The sequence below is a fragment of the Pelodiscus sinensis genome, chromosome 3 (assembly GCF_049634645.1).
Source record: "Pelodiscus sinensis isolate JC-2024 chromosome 3, ASM4963464v1, whole genome shotgun sequence".
NCBI classification, from domain to species: domain Eukaryota; kingdom Metazoa; phylum Chordata; order Testudines; family Trionychidae; genus Pelodiscus; species Pelodiscus sinensis.
The window spans coordinates 2,860,364-2,882,983 of record NC_134713.1 but is presented as its reverse complement, the minus strand read 5'-3'; the positions used below and the strand labels follow the sequence as shown (position 1 = coordinate 2,882,983).

The following is a 22,620-nucleotide window of genomic DNA, read 5'->3' as shown; positions in this document are numbered from 1 at the left end:
TCCAGTCCTTCAGCCCCTCCCCACAAGCTTCTCTCCTTCAGCCATTCCCTACACCAGGGGTGGGCAAAAGGGCCTCCGCGGGCCGGATTCCACACTGCAGCCCCTCCCCACACTCTACTAGCCCCGCCCCCAAGCTCCTCCCCTGCAGCCCCTCCCCACACTCCACTAGCCCCTCCCCCAAGCTCCTCCCCTGCAGCCCCACCCCACACTCCACTAGCCCCGCCCCCAAGCTCCTCCCCTGCAGCCCCTCCCCACACTCCACTAGCCCCTCCCCCAAGCCCCTCCCCTTCAGCCCCGCCCCACACTCCACTAGCCCCGCCCCCAAGCTCCTCCCCTTCAGCCCCTCCCCACACTCCACTAGCCCCGCCCCCAAGCTCCTTCCCTACAGCCCCTCCCCACACTCCACTAACCCCTCCCTCAAGCACCTCCCCTTCTCCCCTCCCCACACTCCACTAGCCCCTCCCCCAAGCTCCTCCCCTGCAGCCCCTCCCCACACTCCACTAACCCCTCCCTCAAGCACCTCCCCTTCAGCCCCTCCCCACACTCCACTAGCCCCTCCCCCAAGCACCTCCCCTTCAGCCCCTCCCCACACTCCACTAACCCCTCCCTCAAGCACCTCCCCTTCAGCCCCTCCCCACACTCCACTAACCCCTCCCCCAAGCTCCTCCCCTGCAGCCCCGCCCCACACTCCACTAGCCCCGCCCCCAAGCTCCTCCCCTTCTCCCCTCCCCACACTCCACTAGCCCCTCCCCCAAGCTCCTCCCCTGCAGCCCCGCCCCACACTCCACTAGCCCCTCCCCCAAGCTCCTCCCCTGCAGCCCCGCCCCACACTCCACTAGCCCCGCCCCCAAGCTCCTCCCCTTCTCCCCTCCCCACACTCCACTAGCCCCGCCCCCAAGCTCCTCCCCTGCAGCCCCGCCCCACACTCCACTAGCCCCTCCCCCAAGCTCCTCCCCTGCAGCCCCGCCCCACACTCCACTAGCCCCGCCCCCAAGCTCCTCCCCTGCAGCCCCGCCCCACACTCCACTAGCCCCTCCCCCAAGCTCCTCCCCTTCTCCCCTCCCCACACTCCACTAGCCCCTCCCCCAAGCTCCTCCCCTGCAGCCCCGCCCCACACTCCACTAGCCCCGCCCCCAAGCTCCTCCCCTGCAGCCCCGCCCCACACTCCACTAGCCCCGCCCCCAAGCTCCTCCCCTGCAGCCCCTCCCCACACTCCACTAACCCCTCCCTCAAGCACCTCCCCTTCAGCCCCTCCCCACACTCCACTAGCCCCTCCCCCAAGCACCTCCCCTTCAGCCCCTCCCCACACTCCACTAACCCCTCCCTCAAGCACCTCCCCTTCAGCCCCTCCCCACACTCCACTAACCCCTCCCCCAAGCTCCTCCCCTGCAGCCCCGCCCCACACTCCACTAGCCCCGCCCCCAAGCTCCTCCCCTTCTCCCCTCCCCACACTCCACTAGCCCCTCCCCCAAGCTCCTCCCCTGCAGCCCCGCCCCACACTCCACTAGCCCCTCCCCCAAGCTCCTCCCCTGCAGCCCCGCCCCACACTCCACTAGCCCCGCCCCCAAGCTCCTCCCCTTCTCCCCTCCCCACACTCCACTAGCCCCGCCCCCAAGCTCCTCCCCTGCAGCCCCGCCCCACACTCCACTAGCCCCTCCCCCAAGCTCCTCCCCTGCAGCCCCGCCCCACACTCCACTAGCCCCGCCCCCAAGCTCCTCCCCTGCAGCCCCGCCCCACACTCCACTAGCCCCTCCCCCAAGCTCCTCCCCTTCTCCCCTCCCCACACTCCACTAGCCCCTCCCCCAAGCTCCTCCCCTGCAGCCCCGCCCCACACTCCACTAGCCCCGCCCCCAAGCTCCTCCCCTGCAGCCCCGCCCCACACTCCACTAGCCCCGCCCCCAAGCTCCTCCCCTGCAGCCCCGCCCCACACTCCACTAGCCCCGCCCCCAAGCTCCTCCCCTGCAGCCCCGCCCCACACTCCACTAGCCCCGCCCCCAAGCTCCTCCCCTGCAGCCCCGCCCCACACTCCACTAGCCCCGCCCTGCCTCCGTTGTCCTGCCCCCGCCCGCACGGGCGCCCGGTCCCGCCCTCGTTACCCTCCCGCATCCCGCGGCCCCGAAGCGCGGCGGGCCCGGTTTGGCGGCGGAACGAAGGCGCCGGGGCGGCCGGGGCCCGCCGCCCTCTGTCCTGCAGGGACGACTTCCGGTCGGGGCGGACGCTCCGCCGGCAGCGTGCGCGCGTGTCTTCCGCCCGCACGCTGCGGGACGGTGGCCGCGGATTGGTCCGTGGAGTCACGTGTGTGGGTGCGGGGGTGGGGTTTCCAGCAACCCCGCCCTCTCCGTGCCCCACCATCCGGGGCCCAGGCCGGGACTGGGCTTCTGGCCGCTGGGGCTGCTGCTGCGGGGCCGCGGCTCGGCCGGAACCCAGGGGGAGAGCCACTTCCGCCCGTGCCCCCCCCCCCGTTGCTGTGACAACGCCCCCCCGGCCTAGGGTTGTGACCCCCCCCGCTGAGGCCTGGGGTTACCCCCCCGTGGGAGCAGGGGCCGTGCCCCACCCTGAGCTGGCCCCTCGCACATTGTGACACCCCCCCTCCCCCGGTCCTGTTGCCCCTCCCCCCACGGAGAGGGGGGCTTGTGACACCCCCCCAGGAGAGAAGCACGTGGCTCCCTCACCCCCAAGGCGGGCGCTGGGCCCCCCCACCCCTGTCAGTGATGCCCCACCCCACCCCTGTGCCTCCCTGCTAGTTCCTAGCCCCCTGCGCTCGGGGAAGGGCCCTGGGGATAGTCTGGATCCCCCCCCCTTCGGCCCCAGGAGAGTGGAGAGTTCGGGCTCGCCCCCTGCCAGCTGGTTACCTGCCAAGGTCGCGCCCAGGCCTGTGCCAGCCCCGGGGAGACATGGAGTTTGCAGAGCTCATCAAGACACCCCGCGCGGATAACGTGGTCCTGCACCGCCCCTTCTATCCGGCGGTGGAGGGGACCCTGTGCTTGACTGGCCACCACCTCATCCTCTCCTCCCGGCGCCAGGACAATGCTGAGGAGCTGTGGCTGCTGCACTCCAACATTGACTCCATAGAAAAAAGGTATTTTCACGTCTTTGCACCCATCTAGTTCCGTCTCTTCCTAAGGGGGGTGGGGAGCACGGCAAAGAATTGGGCATCAGGAGCCCAAGGGTTTAGTACTAAGCAGAAGCGTGAGCGTCTGGGTAACTGGATTCTAGTCCTGTTTTGGACATTGGTTGAGTTACTTCACTTCTGCTTTGGTTTCCTTCTTCTGTAAAATGGGGGTGATCATTGCCTGCTTTCCTGGGTTGACCGGAGATAGCAAAGTGTGTAGGTGAAAGCGTTCCCTGTAAGCTGAGCGCTTGGCTGGCTGCCCAGGAGAGATGCAGGTGCTGCCCAGCTGACTGGCAGAGAAGCCGCAGCTGACCACAACCAGCAGTGTGTATTTATATTGGTGGTGCACATCTGCACGTGCTTTGGTGCACGTAACAAAATTTATTCTGCGTACGGATGGAAAAAACTTGGAACATTGGCTACAGTATAATAATAATACTTAACTTTTGTACATTGCTTTCCATTTGTAAATCTCAACGTGCTTTACAAAGTATATCATGGAGGATAAGTCCATGGATGGCTATTAGTCAGAATGGGTAGGGATAATGTCCCTAGCCTGTTTGTCTTGCGAGGGGTCTTGTGATGATTCCCTGTTCTGTTCACTTCCTCTGGGGCATCTGGCATTGGCCACTGTTGGCAGACAGGCTACTGGGCTAGGTGGACCTTTGGTCTGACCCAGTATGACCGCTCTTATCATTATCTCTGAGGTATACATAGGTGAAATGATGTTTTCAAAGTGTCACAACAAGGCCAATGGTAGAGCCAGGAATAGAAACCATATTTTTGGAGACTCTGTCCAATACTCTCTACGTGAAGTCACACTGCCATATAGGAACTAATACAATACTATCTCTACCTCTTCCTCATCAGCCTGACAAATTTGAGGACTATTGGCTACTCTTCTGCAGTATAGACTCCATCACGGTGCCATTCTATCCTATCCCATCTGATCCATTTAGAGGTTTCCTCTTAAAAATCCTTGTTGCCTGCTTTAGAGGGAAAAAACGCCAGGGATTACAACATGGGGCCCTTATGTAGGGCCCAGTAAATAGCTCTGCTTTAGTTCACATATAGCGATGTCCCTAAGACAAACCAATATGGGATTAGCGCAGGATTACAGAATTTTACCCTTTCGCTTTGCTGATGTGAATATCTCTTTGATGGGCAAGTAGAATATTGTTTTTTTTTTGTAGTGTCCTTCTGATAAAGATAGGTGAGCAGATTTTTGTGCTTAGGCTGAAAATTTTTCATAATCATTTTGAGGCATGAGCTCCAAAACTGCTGCTCTTTTTAGTAGCTTTTTGCCATTCTTCAGTGACTCTTTTTACACGTACGGCCTATTGATCTCATTGTGGAGAAGAGCCGTCTTTATTGACTCTGCGATGTCAGGATACTCCAGGAAATGCAGAGAGGAAAAATAGCCCCACTTGTTGTAAACTGTTACTACAGGAAGTTATGAAATAGGAGGGCATGCAGGCACATGGGATCATCGTTGAAGCTGAACACTATTCCTTCATTTGTCCCAAATTCTTCCAGTTCTTCCGTGCTGGAGAAACAGTCACACAGCTACTGAGTGAAGAAATTAATGGTTTATTAGCTGAAATAAAGGCTTAGCAGACCAAATTACAGACCCACCGGATTTTATCTTATCTTTTATATAGGTGCTCGTACCTGCATTGACGGCTGTACTGTATTCAGTAGGGATGTTAAAAATCGTGTAATAGGCTAACTGTGTAACCGCTGAAAATCTCAGCAGTTATACGGTTACCCACACTGCAGGCTCTGCAGTATAAAACTTTGATTTATACTGCAGAGCCCGCAGCGAAGCTGCCCTGGGAGCAGGCTTCCTTGCATCAGGGATGCCTCCTCCCCTGGAGCAGAGCGAGCAGCCCTTATGAGTTAAACTGTTAGTCATTTACACTCTTAAATCCCTAGCATTCAGACAGTTACAGCTATACTGCCTGTGCTGCTTCCGAGGGCCTGCATGTCAGTCTGGGCCTGCATTTGATCAGGGCTAGCATTGTGCCATCAACAGATTGCACCCGCCATTAGCTGTGAGGCTAAAACATAAAGGGATGCCAAGACAAAACTGCGAACTGGTTTGAAAATCAGTCTGACTGTATTATAGGGCATATTTCTGTATCGCCTTTCTTCTGCAAATCAATCCTCTTGATAGGCGCTGCTTATAGAATGCTTCCCACGCTGTCTCTGAGAGAGCTAGCCACTCTATGCTCATTTTATAGGTGGGGGAACAGAAACATGGAGGTGAAGTGATATGGTCAAAGTCATAGCCAGCTGAATGTAGGCCTAGTAGTAAAACCTCCCTCCCAGTCTCTAATTTACCGAGCCCACTTACATTAAGCCCCACATAACTCCGTAATTGGATACGGGACAAGCCTGGTTCAGTCTAAAGATGGTGACAATTGAACTCCTCATCTGTCTTGCTAAACTCTTTCATCTTCTGCAAACATGCTCATGCGCTGAGTCATTTGAGTATTTATCTCCCTTCCCTTGTTTTCCTACTCACTTCCAGCCTTTGTATTTTTAACAGCAATGTTTTTTTATTGGTTGCTAGTTAACATGAAGGAAATCAACCTTTTTTCCTCAAAATCAATGCTGCTTTTTGGTGCATAAAGAACACCTAAGGCATTTTTAATAGGTGCTTTTTTTCCTGCATGTTTTTACATTAAACATGAAGGGCTAGTGTACCTCTTACTCCTGGAAGGTTCTGAGGACTAAAGAACCTAATACAGTGATGACCTTGCAGCTACCAAGAAAGTGACGCCTGTTTGTTTAAGGGGTGGTGGCATAGTTTTTATTCAGACTGAAATATTTTTTCTTTTGAGTTGAAGATTAACCAAAACACAGACAAAATTCTGTTGGATTCAACAGTACTGTGATTCCGTTAATGAATTAGAGAGCTCTCAGTCTGCGTTCTCTAGCAGTATCAGAAAGGTCACAGGTGAAATACCTGAGATTTGGGGATTGTTTGTGGGGGGAGAGGGGGAGATAAATATTAGAAAACAGGAAGAAAACTTTTAATCCTCCTCAACAGATACATACCCACACACCACCAGCAGAAGTCCCCCCCCCCCCCCCCCCAAAAGGCAAAGGCGTACATCCATTTTTTTTTTTTGCAGGCCACCATTAAATACTTGTTTTATCTCTTATAGCGGCACACTCAGAAGATTCCTATCCGGGGGGGGGGGGGGGGGGTGCGCTACGTCTACATTGGCAAGATTTTGCGCAAATACTTTTAACGCAAGAGTTTTTGCATTAAAGTATTTGCGCAAGAGAGCATCTACACTGGCATGTGCTTTTGCGCAAGAGATGTGCTTTTGCGCAAAAGCATCTGTGCCAGTGTAGAGACACTCTTGTGCAAGAAAGCTCCGATGGCCATTTTAGCCATTGGGCTTTCTTGCGCAAGAAATTCGTGTTGCCTGTCTACACTGGCCTCTTGTGCAAGAACACTTGCGCCAGAGGGCTTATTCCTGAGTGGGAGCATCATAGTTCTTGTGCAAGAAGCACTGATTTCTTACATTAGAACGTCAGTGTTCTTGCGCAAGAACTCGCAGCCAGTGTAGACAGGTGGCAAGTTTTTGCACAAAAGCGGCCACTTTTGCGCAAAATCTCATCAATGTAGACACAGCCCTATAGTATTAGCGAGTAACACAAGTTATGTGTAAACACGGCTTGCCGAAAGATTTGAATAGCACATTTTCTAAAAGAATGCGTAGCAGATAAATTACTACTTGTCGGAGCTTTCTTTTGCATGTATGAGCTGCTGGAAGACCTGTGTATATTCATCTAGGAATTTGGACTTCGATAAAGGCTACTTCTCTTCGTAGTTGAACATTCTGTGTCTTTCACTGCAGGTTTGTTGGCTCGTTAGGCACCATCATTATAAAATGCAAAGATCTGCGGATTATTCAACTGGATATACCTGGAATGGAGGAGTGTCTGAACATTGCTAGCTCTATTGAGGTAAGAGCTTTTAATATTTACTCATAGTAATAAATGACACTTCCGTAGAGTTCCATAGCACTTACATTTTCAAAGCATTGTTCAAGTCATAACTACGATCAACTGTTCAAAATAGTTGAAGTAGAAGCTAGCAGAATGTAGGCTTATAGGAGGGTAAAAACTAAGCTTTAATTTTCAGTTGCTGAGAGAGATCCTGGTAGTCATGTTTCAGATGATCAAAGCAGCCAAGGTGAGGAAGTTCTTATTAGGGAACTTGTATGGCCCTGGATCTATCAAATAATTGAGTCTAGTGGACGTTAGAGTAATACAGTAAAGCCTTATTGCCACTACGAATGCTTCAGACTGTTTTAGGACGTGAACAAAAGCATAAAATCACTCATTTGGGTTGGAAGAGTAATGGATTATTGTCTGAAGTATGTTTGGGTTTTCTCACACAACTAGCAAAAACATAGTTCCCCTTTTTAATCAAATGTCTCACCATGGTGTTTGGCTTTTCCCAAACATAACAGGACTGTGCTTGTGAATGAAAATAAGCCACTGAAGCTCTCTAATCTAGTTTCATTTGTCTAAGCTAAGTAACAAGCAAAGAGCAAGTAGCTTTAATTAGCTGGTTTTACCAAGATGGGTGAATGTTATTTAAAATGAGCTCTCTGAGCTGTCTTCCTGTTTAACGAGTCTCTTGTTTCCACACTTCTGCTGTACTGTCATGCAAATGTAACTCTTAGGAAAAACATTGCATGGGAAATACCCACAGAAAGTAAAAAAGCATCACAAGTGTTCTAGATCTGTCTGTTTTGCAGTGCTTTTGTGTGTGTCACTAAATTTGGATTTAGGCAAATTATACTGCAGTTAAATTACACTGTGCTTAAAGTACAGCAAGTAACTTGACAAACAGTTTATTTCCAGGCTAATTATAGAAACATAGTTTATATTCTCAAGCTATCCCTTGTCTTCTACTTCCAATAATTGATTCTGCAGGACTGTGTCAAATGGTCCATGGATTCATAGAAATTTAGGACTCTAAGAGACTGCTCTAGGTCATCTAGTTCAGTCCCTTGCAATGAGGCAAGGCTAAGTATTATCTAGACTGTCCCTGAAAGGCATTTCTCCAGCCTGTTTTTTAAAATGTTCAGTGATTGAGATTCCATAGTCACCCTTGGTAATTTGTTCCAGTGCGTGATTACCCCTACAGATAGACATTAGGAAAAAGTTCCTAACCTAAATCTTCCTTGCTGCAATTTAAACCAGTTACTTCTTATCCTGTCCTCAAGATAAGGAGAACAATTATCACCCTGTTCTTCATAACATCCTTTTACCTACCTGAAGACTGTTATGTCCCCCCTCAGTCTTGTCTTCTCCACTCTAAATAAACCCAGATTTTTCAATCTCTCCTCATAGATCGTGTTTTCTAGACCTTTTAATAGCTTTTTTTGCTCTTCTCTGGATTTCTCCAATTTGTCCACATCTTTCCCAGAGTGTGGTGGCCAGACCTGGATACAATACACTAGTTAAGGTCTCATCAGTGGTGGAGCAGAATTACTACATGTGTCTTGTTTATAATACTTGAGCTAATACATCCCAGAATATCTTTTTTGCAATGGTATTACATATTTCACTCCTCCTAAGTTTGTGATGCACTATAACTCCCTGATCCTTTTAGGCCATACTCCTTCCTAGGCAGTCATTACCATTTTGTATTTGTGCAATTGATTATTCCTTCCTAAGCATGCTCTCGGCACTTGCCCTTATTGAATTTCCTCATGTTTATTTCAGACTGTTTCTCCAGTTTGTCAATATCATTCTGAGTTTTAATCCAGTCCCCTAAGGCACTTGCAGCCCCTCCCATCTTGGTACTGTCTGTGAACTGTAAGTGTACTCTCTCAGCCATTAACCAAATAATTTATGAAGATAGTGAATAGACCCATAACTAGGATAGCTTTCCTTCCTCCCTCCCCGCCACTGGCTCCTACTTAATATGCCCCTCCAGTTTAATAGTGAAACATTGATAACTATTTTCTGAATATGCTTTTCCAATCGGTTGTGCACCCAGTTTATAGTAGGTTCGTCTAGGTTCTAGTTCTCTGGTTTGTTTGAGAAGATCTTATGAGACTGTGTTGGAAGCCTTATAGTCGAGATATATCACATGTACTACTTCTCCTCTTTCCACAAACAAGGTATAAAGTTGCTTTGACGTGATTTGTTTTTGACAACTGCATGTTGACTCTTACTTATTCTGCCGCTTACAAATTGCTTGTTTATTTCTTCCATTATCTTTCTGAGTACCATACTAAAGCTAGCTGGTCTGTAATTCCCTATGGCGTCCTTATTCCCTTCTTTATAGATAAGTATTGGATTTGCCCTTTTCCAGTCCCCTGGAAACTCTGGAGTCCTGCACTAGTTCTCAATGATCATCAGCAGGTCCCTAAGTATTCTAGGATGTGTTTTGTAAGGCCCTGCCAACTTCAAGACCTCTACCTTGTATAAGTAATTCTTGAGTTCACTAGCCAATTGGCCCGTCATAAGATGGGATTTTCAGGTCTTCTCTCCTGAGCGCGCGCTCTCTCTTGCTCTCTCTCAGCTCTCCTCCGCCTCCTGCCTCTCTCTCTCTCTGTCTCTTTCTTTCTCTTCTCCCCCTCCTGCCTCTCACTCTCCCTTTCTCTTCTCCTCCTCCTCCTGCCTCTCTCTCCCCTCCAGCTCTCCCTGCCCCCCTTCCTCTTCCCCTCCCGCCGTGGCTGAGTGCTGCCTGCTCAGCTGGGCTGCCGCGAGGGAGGGGGGCGGGGCGGTGACATACACGGCCAGATGCTGGGGCTGTGTATGTCAATGCCCCGGCCCTCCTTTCCCTTCCGCCACGGGAGAGCCCAAATGGCCCCTTGCAATGCTGGCTCCCCCGGCGGCCCGGCTGAGGGGCACAGCAGGAGGGAAAGGGGGGGGGGCGGTGACATACACATTACAGACTCGCAGACACTGGGCTACTATATATTGATTCTCTATTTTAGCCTCAGATCCTACCCCATTTACACACATGTTCACTATGTTAGTCATCCAATCACCCCTCAGTTGTTTTTGGTGAAAACTGAAACAAAGAAGTCATCTAATGCTGCAGACGTTGCTGTGTGTTCTACTGTTGTCTTTTTTCCGCTTCTCTGGGTGATGGGCCTGCCCTGTCTTTTGGTCTTCGTCTTGCTTCTCGTGTACTTGTAATATGCTTTCTTGTTCCCCTTCATGCCTCTAGCTAGTTTAACTCTTGCCTGGTGTTTCTTACTTTGGCCCAGCATGATTGCGGTGCTGGGTGGATTTGGTTTTACTCACCCGTTGTTATTTGATCTAATCTCCACTTTTTGTGTGAGCTTTTATGGAGGCTCCGGTTATTGAAGATTTCCTGTGTAAGCCAAGGTGGTCTCTTATCAGACTTCCTCTTTCCCATATACCAGCATAGATTGCTCTTGCACTCTTAACAGTGTTCCTTTAAAAAAACCTGCTGACTCTTCTGAATGGCCATTCATCTGAAGAAGTGGTTTGTGCCCACAAAAGCTCGTGATATCATCTACACCAGTGGTCCCCAACGCGGTGCCCGCGGGGGCCATGGCGCCCGCTGGGGCATTTATGTGCGCCCGCCGAGTGACCAGAGCCGGCCCAAGCCATTCTTGCACCCTGGGCGCGCGGCGCATGCGTGGCCCCGCCCCCGGGCACCCGGCAGCCCCAAAAGGTTGGGGACCACTGATCTACACGTTTTCATAGAATCATAGGACTGGAAGGGACCTCAAGAGGTCATCGAGTCCAGCCCCCCGCCCTCAAGGCAGGACCAAGCTCCGTCTACACCATCCCTGACAGATGTCTATCTAACCTGTTCTTAAATATCTCCAGAGAGGGAGATTCCACCACCTCCCTTGGCAATTTATTCCAATATTTGACCACCCTGACAGTTAGGAATTTTTTCCTAATGTCCAATCTAAACCTCCCCTGCTGCACTTTAAGCCCATTACTCCTTGTCCTGTCCTCAGAAACCAAGAGGAACAAATTTTCTCCTTCCTCCTTGTGACACCCTTTTAGATATTTGAAAACCGCTATCATGTCCCCCCTTAATCTTCTTTTTTGTCTGGAAGGTACTGCTAGACAATTCATTGTTTAAGTTTTACCAGTTACAGACTAACTCGGCTACTCCTCTTCAGCCTTTCATGATCACTTTCGCTCAAGCTGTCCCCTATCTTCAAATTCTCAGCCGGGGTCCTTCCTTTTAGTAAGAATCCAATCTAGAAAGCCTCTCCCCTAATCGCTTTCTCCACCTTCTGTAATAAAAAGTCTCCAGGGCATTCCAAGAACTTGTTGCATAATCTGTCCTCTGCTGTATTATATTCCCAACAGATGTCCATATGGTTGTAGTCTCTCCCCCCCTCCCCCCCCCCCCCATCACCGCCAAGTATGGTGCTTTGGATGGTTTTGTTGTTTTGAAAAAGCCTGATCAAAAGCTTTTTGCCGTTTGTATTAAAAACATAAAAGGCCTCAACAAACTCTGCTTTATTTTACACTGCAGCACAGTAAAATGGGCAAATATAAAGATGGGAACCATGGCAGGGAATTCTGAATTAATAATAGGATATGGAACCTTTTACCACTAGGTCATTCGCTAGTCCAGCCTGGCACTAGACAAATATTGTTACCAGCTAGCTGTTCAGTGCCCTGTAAAATCAGCTAATGATGTCAGGCCACTCCAGAGAGAGGTGTGTATCCTTGTCTGTTACTTCCTTGTCCATTCAATCCTTTGCCTCCCTGATAATTTTCTTCTTGGCCTCAGAGCTAAGATGCCGAGATGAGGCTGCCGCCCACGTTAGAGAAGCTTGCGCTGTTACGCCTGCTCTGCAGAAACCGTTTCTCAAAAAACTACTAGTGTGATAGGTCAGACTGCTGCAGGATCGCTGTTGGAAGTTGTAGAATTTTGGACCGGCTGCGGTAAAATACCATCACTTTTTTGTAAGGGTAGATGAAAGGTGTGAGTCTAGATCCAGATGTTCTGCACAAACTTTGAATTCAAATTGTATTGGCAAAACTAAAAGATGGGAACGTTGTTCTAAAATTTTGGCGGAAGGGTGAGCACACAAACTGACGCTTCATTTTTCCACAGGCGTTGTCTACCCTGGATTCGGTCACTTTGATGTATCCCTTCTTTTACCGGCCCATGTTTGAAGTTGTCGAAGATGGCTGGCGCGCCTTTCTGCCTGAGCGAGAGTTCGAACATCTCAGTTCAGTGGTAAGTTGCATATTAGGAATTTTTGTAGCCATACAAAGAAAGTGAAACAATCACTTGGGATTTGATCCGGCCAAATGTTTTTATGTGGGTGTGTGTTTGGTCTGAGCTGTTTCATGCAGCCCTGTGTAGGACGGAGCCCTTAGTGAAATCAGCTAAACCCAGTGGGGGATGGAAAATGGAAACTGTTCTTGGGCCAGAAATAACCTGTGTGCTCTTGGGGCTGGGTGTTTGGCACCTGTTCTGGGGTTGGAGAACTGTAACAGAGGAGTTTTTCAGCCCTTAATTAAAGGGGCTGGGCTGTTAGTCTCTAAAGCAGTGGTCCCCAACGTGGTGCCCATGGGTGCCATGGCGCCCGCCGGGCCATTTCTGTGTGCCCGCTGAGTGATCAGGGCCAGCCCCGTCCCTGCCCCCGGGCACGTGGCGCATGGGCGGTCGTGGCCCCTGGGCGCACAGCGTATGGACGGTCCCGCCCCCGGGTGCATGGCTCAAGGGCTGTGCCGGCCCCAGGCGCGCGTGACACAGGAGCAGTGCCGGCTCCGGGCATGTGGCATATGGGCAGCTCTACCCCTGGGCGTGCGGCATAGGAGCTGCGCTGGCTCCGGCAGTACGGCGCATGGGTGGCGCCGGCACCGGGCACACGGCGTATGGGTGGCCCCGCCCCCGTGCACAGCCCTGCCCCCGGGTGCCCAGCGTGTGAGTGGCCCCGCCCCCAAGCGCCCGGCATCCCCAAAAGGTTGGGGACCACTGTCTAAAGAACTTTCTCCTAGCCCCAGTTCAGGAATTGGAGTTGAATGGGTGAAAATAAACACAGAGTTCTAAGCAGTCTCAAGCCTTATTTGCAATGGGGGAAGTCTACACCCGCCCCCTCCCCAATCCTACTGGTTCATCTGAGCCATTGCCAACACTGTCAGCATGTGCAGGCAAGGCACCTGTGGAGGATCTGTTTTCACCATCATGTCAGTAAACTTGCTAAACCAAGTTAAAACTGATAATGGTTTAAAAAAGAAGAGTCTGGCCAAAGAGTTCCCACTAGGGATGTAAAATCCCAGTTAATCGGTAACACGTTAGGCTGACCTAACGTTTTACTGATTAAGTGGGGTCCGGTCTGGGGACCACTGCAGCCCCGCTGGAGCAGCCCCCAACTCACGGGGCTCCTGCCCCAAGTGCCACACCGAGGTTGGCTCCTGGCTCCTAGTGCCCATGCCGGAGCTGCCCCTTGCTCTGCTGGCTCCCAGCCCCCGCACTCCAAGGGCGGGCCCCATACGGTGCTGGAGCAGCCCCCACTGGTTAACCTGTTGCATCACTGGTTCCCAGCAGTGTTAATGCGAGCTCAGTTGAACCTCTGCCAGGCCCGAATGTTCCAGACGTGAAAGTTGCACAAAGTCTCTGTGGTGCTTCGCATGCCATTGACCACGGCCATGGGTACGTAATGAGAACAAAAAGTGAACGCTGAGGGTTTGTTTGGTTTTTTTTAAGCCACAGCTCAGTCGAACGTCTATGACACTTGCTGTTCCCCATTTATGGCTGATAATGAAGCGTGTTGTTTTGTCTGGCCGGATTGGTTTGCTGTGATCGGTACAGAACTGAAGTGTCCTTAGCACAGAGAGATGCTGGCGGTGGGGAGGAGGCAGCAGGATGCGACCCTGCTAAAAACAGCCTCCAGATTAGGAAGGCACAGCGTAGGCGTGTGGAGAGCCACGGAGCGTAAGGAGCCTGGGAGTTCAAGCATGTGGGGCACTCTGCTCTCCCCACCTAACCCTCGCCTCACTTTCTACCTGCCATTTATTTCTGTGCTAGCTAGATGCCCACAGTGTCTGTTCTCTACAAACTGCTATTACGTGTAGCTGTACATTAAAAGCATCTAGATACATTGTCATTGCTGGCTCCCTTGTCTTCCTGTGCACCTGAGGTTTGGACAGTTTTACCTTGCAGACCACTGCTGTATGGTGTTAGGCTTCCTTGAGAGTCACTGATTATGGACTGAAACCGCGAGCTGTTAACAGATAAAGATGAATTGACATTTCTTATTCCAAACCTTTAAACTCACCCTGCTGCGGGAGAAGTGATCGCGTGGAACTTGTTCAAAACACTCTAGATTTACTTCCCAAGAACAGCCGTTGAAATTACTGTTGACCGAATATTTCTTATTCATTCAACTTTTTCATTGAGCTGGAGGGAGCCAATTAATACAGGTTGAACCTCCCCAATCCGGGGCTCTCGGGTCCGGCAACATCAGTGCTCTGGAAGTGCCATGGATGTTACTGCACTACAGAGCTCCGGAGGTCGGGAGTGGGAGCCAGCAGGGATAACACAAGCGCTGGAGAGTCCCAGCTGGGCCAGCAGCGGCTGGGCCTGGGAACCTAGCGAGTCCCAGCTGGGCCAGCAGTGGCTGGGATGGGAAATCCCGCAGCAACCCCTGGTGGTACTGAGGCCAGGCAGCAGCTGAGGAGCCCCAGCCCTGATTGGGGAATACCCGGCGGGCAGCGGGGCCAGGTGGCGGCAGGGGGAGTCCTCACCCCAGCAGGGGATTCCCTGGCAGCAGCGGGGCAGCCTGGCAGCCCTGCCCAGAGTAACCTGGAAAACGCTGGTGGCAGCAGGGCCGGAGTAGCTAGGCGTCCCAGCAAGGGAACTCCTGGTGGCAGCCGAGCAGACAGCAGAGGGGAGCCCTGGCTGGCCAGCGTTAGCAGAGCAGCAAGCCCCAACATGAGTAGCCGGCAGCAGGGGAACATTGACCTCCCTTGGTCCAGCAAGCTCCCCGGTCCGGGACCACTCAGGTCCCGAGGGTGCCAGACCAGGGGGCAGCTCCTTGACGATAGGGTGGCTCCAACTTGCACTGGTGAGCCGTAACTGAGACACCTCACCGGTTAACCATGAACATCCCTCGCTAAGAGCTACTTTGCCATGTTAGTCTAAGGGCTGAATGAGTTTCACCTGGCTTGTGACGGGTCTGCGACCTAACCCCACTGCAGCTCTGCATTTACAGTGTGTTAGGAGCCGGGTGGGCAGGCTCAGTTTTAAGCTGCACCAAGTCCGGGAACTCAGATCCCTAACTCCCAGACATAGGCTGCTGCCATCCCGTGCTGCTGCCTCTGGATCAGGAGCTCCTGCCACTCCCACGCTGCTGCCTCTGGATCAGAGGCAGCAGTGTGGGGTGACAGTGGAGCTGGTTTTTAAACTGGTTCCCCTCAAAATAATTTCTCACCTGGCACCCCTCGCTGTATAAGAGGCAGCAGTGTGGAGTGACGGGGGGCTTCTCAGGAGTGGGGCTGGAGCATGCTGGCTGCCCTCACCCCCATTCTGGTAACTCAGAATAGTTGCGTAACCAATAAGAATTCATGAGATATATTAGATTGAATAATCAATAAAGGAGTATGTTTGTGCGCTAATAACTTAGACACTGTGGGTATGTCTAGATACATGCCTCTGCCACGCCAGACCCCTCGTGCACAACGGCTCGGGCATCTGCCCTGCCTCCCATGGCACCTGCAGCCCTGGGCGCAAGCTGGGGCGCCCCTCCTGCGTGCCCCCCCACCCCCCGGCCGAGATGCGCGGACCTATATTTTAATTCCTATAGAAATCAGTGCAAGTTTTCTACCATTCAAAAAAAGATAATGGACTACTCTTTTTCTACATTTCGTTCCTCTGGTTTCCTGAGCAACGCCGGGTAACTCCAGCTAGTTAAGTGATAATTAACATCCCTAGCATGAGAACCTTAGAGGTTTACAACGTTGAGGGGAAACTAGAAAAATTGTTGGTTTGCTTTAACTTTTCAGCTGGCACATAGATTCTGTAGAGCTCCTGCCATGTACCCCATGTGTAACTGCATTCACATGAAACTGATTGACAGAATGTCATCCTGCTTTTGTAATAAATTGCACAGTATCCTTCAAGTACAGCACTGCACACATTTAGTGCAAGAAGCAGGACAATGTAGCACTTTAAAGACTAACAAGATGGTTTATTAGATGATGAGCTTTCGTGGGCCAGACCCACTTCCTCAGATCAAATAGTGGAAGAAAGTAGTCACAACCATATATACCAAAGGATACAATTTAAAAAAATGAACAAATATGAAAAGGACAAATCACAATGCAGAACAGAAGGGGGATGCGGGGGGGTGGGAAGGGGGAGGAAGGAAGGTAAGTGTCTGTGAATTGCTGATATTAAAGGTAGGGAGAGTGGGATGTTTGTGAGTTAATGGTATTACAGGTGATAATTGGGGAAACTGTCTTGGTAATGGGTGAGAAAGTTCAAAGACTTGTTAAGTCCTCGTTGGTAAGTGTCGAATTTTAACATGAATGACAGTTCAGAGGATTCCCTTTCAAGTGCAGATGTAAAAGGTCTTTGTAGCAGAATGCAGGTGGCTAAGTCATTTAGAGAGTGTCCTTTCTGGTTAAAGTGGCAAGAAACTGTTTTCTCTTTGTGATCTTGTCTGATATCTGTTTTGTGGGCATTAATCCTTTGGCGAAGTGTCTGAGATGTTTGTCCAATGTACATAGCAGACGGACACTTTCGGCACATGATAGCGTAGATTATATTTCTGGATGCGCAGGAATATGTGTTCTTGATCTTATAACTCACTTGGTTAGGTCCTGCTTAGTCATGCTGCATGGCAACATATTCTTGTTTACCCTCCCCGTGGATGCTGTGGCAAGAACGTTGAATGCAGATGTGCTCCCAGGAAGATGGAGCGATTTAAAGTTGCAGTCTGTTGTCATCTAGTGATGGGGAGAGAGAGACCGAGTGACCAACTGACCGACCCTGTCTCAGTGGGGTGAGATATAGGACAATACTGTTCTAATAAATCCATCCCAACAGCAGTTTTTACAGCTCAGTTATGGCAGTAGGATTATATCTCTGCTATAGGGGCTCAGCTACAACAGTGCTGTGGCACCGCAGTGTGGAGCTTCCTACGTTGAAAGAAGGGATTTTCTTCCATCGGTATCGTTAGTTGACCTGTTAGAGCTGGTAAATAGGTCAGTGGAAGAATTGTGTCTCTACTGGGGGCTAGGTCAACCTGACTACAGTGCACAGGGAATGATGTAGCTAGGTTGGTTTCATTTTTAGACCTAGACAAAATCTGAGTCAATGAAAAATATCCTGCTGATGTCTTTGTATGAACATTATAGGAAACTAACCCTTTCCACTGGTTGAAGGCCCTATTAGTTTGTACTGAAGGTGTATACTTGAAACATGCTGACACAGATATGTTTACAGAGGCACATGCAAGAAGATGGTCAATTTTGTAATGTTAACCATCTCCATTGTTTGCACAATGAGCAGTACTTCCAAGTAATTCCTCTTCTGTACAGGCAGTCCCCGACTTACGCGGATCCAACTTATGTCGGATCCGCACTTACGAACGAGGCTTTTCTCGCCCCGGAGCTCATGGGCGGCAGATCGCCACCCGTGTCCTCCGGGGCGAGAAAAGCTTCTCCCGGTCTCCCTGGTCTGCTGGGGGGGTCCAGCAAAGCCGCTGGACCCCCCCCCCAGCTGATCAGGTACACCCAAGCAAAGCCGCCCAGGCGGGGGGAGTCCCGCTGCCTGGGCGGCTTTGCTCGTTTGCCCCGGAGCAAAGCCGCCCAGGCAGCGGGACTCCCCCCACCTGGGCGGCTTTGCTCCTGTCCTCCTGGTCTGCTGGGGTGGTCCAGCAAAGCCACTGGACCCCCTCCCCCAGCAGACCAGGGACACCCAAGCAAAGCCGCCGCCTTGGCGGCTTTGCTCCCGGGCAAACGAGCAAAGCCGCCCAGGCGGTGGCTTTGCTCTGGTGTCCCTGGTCTGCTGGGGGGGGTCCAGCGGCTTTGCTGGACCCCCCCAGCAGACCAGGGGGACAGGAGCAAAGCCGCGGACCACGCCCGCAGGGGGACAGCCCAAGCGCGCCCGGGCTGTCCCGCTGCGGGCGTGCTCCGTGGCTTTGCTTCTGTCCCCCTGGTCTGCTGGGGGGGGGGGGGGCGAGGTGCAGCTAGTGCCCCCCCCAGAAGACCAGGCTTTGCTTGCCTACCCCTGGGGTAGAGCAGCTGGGGGCTGCCGGGTTGGTCCCACAGCGCTGCTCCGGACAAACCCAGCAGCACCCCAGCTGCTCTGCCCCAGGCGTCCTGGAATCAGCCGCTGATTAGTTTCAGCAGCAGCTGACTTGGGGACGCCTGGGTTTCTTAAGTTGAATCTGTATGTAAGTCAGAACTGGCGTCCAGATTCAGCCGCGGTTGAAACTGATCAGTTTCAGCAGCGGCTGACGCCAGTTCCGACTTACATACAGATTCAACTTAAGAACAAACCTACAGTCCCTATCTTGTACGTAACCCGGGGACTGCCTGTATTTGCTAACAGGAAATTCTACCCTTCATTTGAGTACTTTGTAACTAGCCCAATATGAGGCATTGCACTTTAAGAGTTTCATGAATCATAGAATTCCTAGACAGAAAACTACATCACGATGGAGCTATGAAAAGAATCTAACTGGGCATACCACAGTGAATGAAACCACACTTTTGATCGTTAGGTTGATTGCTTCAGGGGAAAAAATTGAGTGTGAAATCCTTACAAAACATTACATCCAGTATAATTTCTCCATTGCCGACACGCCAGCTTTGCAGTTCCTCACAATAATGGCATTGCTGTGTGCCTCGTGTCTCAAAGGCCATATTCACCCCAAACTCATCTATTTCATCCTCGCTGGTAAAACACATGCTTTGTCCAACCCTGGGTAAGAAGAAAGCTTCACAGTAAGCCAGCCTCTTTGTGGGCTGCCTTGAGGAAGAATTTCTGGGCAAATGCACTGACAATTTAACTAAGACAAAAATTGATGGTGTTTTCATCCTCTGGATTGGCAGCCGAAGCTCCCTCATAGATTTACACAACTTCAACCACCACCCAGGTATCAGACTCTCAGAACACTCCCATGCCAGCATAAACTTCCTGGATTCCAGATGCAACAGTAGATCCTTACAGAGAACGATATAAATGTAATAAAGGTCCATGCTAACTATTGGGCAGAGGCACAAAATGCAACAGAGAGGTAGCAATAGCCGAGCAGACTAAGGGTGCGTCTACACAGCACCCTAAACTCAAAAGAAGAGACTCAATTTGCGCTATGCAAATTACGCATCTTATTTTGAAGTTGGGTGCGTCTTCGCAATGCCAGATTTCGAAATAATGCGCTATTTCGAGCCAGCTCTTATGTCTCGTGCAACGAGGTTTACTGGGATGGCGAAATAACGCGTCTGTTATTTTGAAAAATATTTTGCAATAACAGGCAGCTTGTGTAGATGCAGGGTAGCTATTTCGGGATACCTCCGAATATTCTGGTATCCCGAAATAGCTGTGCAGTGAAGACGTACCCTCAGACAACAGCGGTGCTATTCCTCCTCTTGTCAGGACCCTTCCACAGGTGAATCTTCTGCCCTTCCGTCTCTTGTGACTATAACCTGGATGTTTGTTGTAGCCAAAGCAAATGCCAGGCCAGTTTACGTAAACATCCATGTGGTGGGCTCTAGTGATCCACAAGTGCTCGTGTGAATGTGCAGTAGTTGCCTTTTGGAGTGGAAAAGCTCTGCTGGGATAGGTGGAGACAATACATGCCATGTACAGTGTCCCCATGGTGAAAACCCCCTTTCTGCTTTTAGAGGCATCTTGCACTTTCATCCGGCCTCCCTGGCCATAGTGCCACGACATTTGTAGCTGCCCTAGTATGGGTTTCCTAACTCCAAAGGAGCATTTATCGGGTTGTTACCAGCTTCAGTAGAGCAACCTCCAGCCTCTTTTCCAGAGCATGTCCGGTCAGGGTGGCCTGGCATTCCACCATCAGGGCAGGCTGCCAGGGGGTGGCCTTGCCCATCTGAAAGATCTGTAGTTGCGGGTCCTTGTCCCAGGCCTCCAGTATGTCTCTGGTCCACCAAGAACTAGATCCGCTCTTGCTCCAAACGTGGCTTTTAAAGTGATGATGATCATCGCCAACAGGCTGGGCTTGTACGAAGCGGCCGTCTGAGTCCTTGCTCCTAAGCAGTAAGTGGTTCTAGCAGAGAGGTCAGTAAATCAGCCCTCGAGTCAGGGAGATATACGTAGTGGCCTTTCCGTGTGTTCCGTGGTGGAGTCTGACCCTAGATATCCAGCAGTTTCTTCTTTGCTGAGCAGAAACACGCCTCGCTCCAGGGCAGACTCGGTGTCTTCTCAGTGCTGAGCAAGGTCTACCACGCACTTCTATCTTTCCCTGGACAGAGGGGAGAGAGACATTGGGAGCCCCGCTGTGCACGGGCACAGCCGTGGGCACTGGAAGTCTGTGTGAGGAGTCGGCATACTGGCTTGCGTGAGTTTGGGGCCATCGCAAATTTCTGAGGGAGAAATTAGGGCTAGGAATGTTCGGCTACCTATCTTTAACCTCCAAACCAGTCCAGTCTTCTAAAGCAGCTGGACCATAGATGCCTTGGCTTGGTTTTCACTGGGAAACTTGCTAAAACCTCCCCCTGTTGTTGTTGCGGGTGGTCGTGGTGGGGGAATTGTTGATGCTCTTTGTGTTAGTATTAACCGGAGGCCTAGATCAAGGCCCCTTGGCATTAGGCGCTTTGCGGACTTGTAATGAGTCACTTGTCCCAGTAGGGATGTTAAATTTCGATTAATCAACATTCTGTCGACTAGCCCATAAGGGGGGTGCTTGCTATCCCTCTGCTTCTCCCTTTCAATTGTGCAGGAGCCACCCGCGCTGTTTCCCTGCTGCCCTCTACCTCCGCTGCTCCTCCGGAGATGGTGCTGGGGGGAAGGAGGGAGGGAACTGGATCGAGTTTCCCACCCCTTGCTGCCTCTCTCTGATAGAGACAGCAAGGGGTGGAGAGGGACTAGTTGAGTTCCCACTCAACTACCCGATAAGCATTTGCTTATCAGGTAGTTGACTAGTCCCTTACTTCCTTATGTCCTGGTGAGTTCACGTTTGATCCCCTTTGTATGGGATTAAAGATGGCTGCATCTGCCAGGAACTCTGCTACTGTGCTTGCTACAGAGAGGCTAATAACACACAAAAAAGCAGACCTCGATTTTTGGCAGCACCGGCTTGCCTGGTTAAAGGATGTGCTCGTTAGTGCAGATGCATAGTTGGGGGGAGGGAGGAAATTGTCTCCTGATTTTGGGTGAGGCACTAGGGATGTTGGTGTGTAATTGAATAGTCACATAACCCCATGAACTTCTAGTGGTTAAACGACGATTTGATCGTCCCTGGTGCGGGGGCGGGGCTAGCCACCAATGCGCTCCGAGCCCCCCGGCCACCTCATGCTGCTGCCTCTGTATCAGAGGCAGCAGTGTGGGGTGACAGGCGGGAGTAGGTCTGTGAGGGAGCAAGGGCCGGGGGGAGAATGTGTGTAGCCGACAAGATTTATCACGTACTCAACTACACGTTGACACTCCCATGAGGCACAGGGGACAAACCAAAATCTAAGACCGTGTATGTATTCTCAGGTGGTATTTTACAACTTTTTTTTTGTAGATTTAACTTTAATGTAGAATGTCCTGACTTTCCAGTGTTCCCTTCTGAAACAGCCGCATTTGTTTTCCGTTATGACGCAACGTTCACTTGCATCTTTTCCAGACGAACGAATGGCGCCTGAGCTACGTCAACAAGGATTTCTCGGTCTGCCCCTCCTACCCGCCCGCTGTCACTGTCCCCAAATCGATTGACGACGAGGCTCTTCGGAGAGTCGCGACGTTTCGCCACGGGGGCCGCTTCCCCGTCCTCAGCTATTACCATAAGAAGAACGGGATGGTATGTCTTGTCTGGTTGCTTTGGGCACCTGGTTTTCAGGGCTGGACAAGAATCTAAGGGTCTCTTCCGAACTCTTTTGCCCTGTTTGTTGAAAAATGACGTTCTCCTGAAGACTTTCAGTGCAACTCCCCCAGTTTGTTCTAGGACCCTTTTTTCCCTAGTCATTTATATTAAAACGGGACCGTAAGCAGCTGTCGGTGTTGGAATATGGGGCTACCAACCTCGAGTGGTAGCAACTGACAGATTCGTTGGCACATGCTCAGTCATGGATAGGAAATGAGTTAGCTCCCGGCACAGAGGTGTCCTCCTGCTCGCCCACCTGTATGGCTGGCACCGGTTGGGCTGCCTCTCTCGATTGGCTGTGGACCACATGCCCCTCAGTGACTCATTACCCTGTCACCCTGAGATGCGGTCCATCTGGGTCATGACTGAGGGACGTGACAGCAGTGGGTGAGTGAAGCTGGCATCACTTCTGCCTACACCGCACCTAGTCTGCGAATGAGCAGAGGACTCTGCTCTCCAGGCCTTTAACAA

At 51.4% G+C, this 22,620-nt stretch overlaps 1 protein-coding gene across 1 annotated transcript in view; it reads left to right on the top strand.

The window, feature by feature from the left end:
- Nucleotides 1-2,443: 2,443 nt before the first annotated feature.
- MTMR9 (myotubularin related protein 9) overlaps nt 2,444-22,620 on the top strand; it is a 35,997-nt gene continuing 15,820 nt past the window's right edge. Inside the window, exons 1-4 of the mRNA XM_006115820.3 lie at nt 2,444-3,079; nt 6,988-7,096; nt 12,216-12,341; nt 21,913-22,086. Of these exons, the coding sequence (XP_006115882.1) occupies nt 2,895-3,079; nt 6,988-7,096; nt 12,216-12,341; nt 21,913-22,086 (594 nt within the window). The 5' untranslated portion in view covers nt 2,444-2,894. The remainder of the gene's footprint in view (nt 3,080-6,987; nt 7,097-12,215; nt 12,342-21,912; nt 22,087-22,620) is intronic.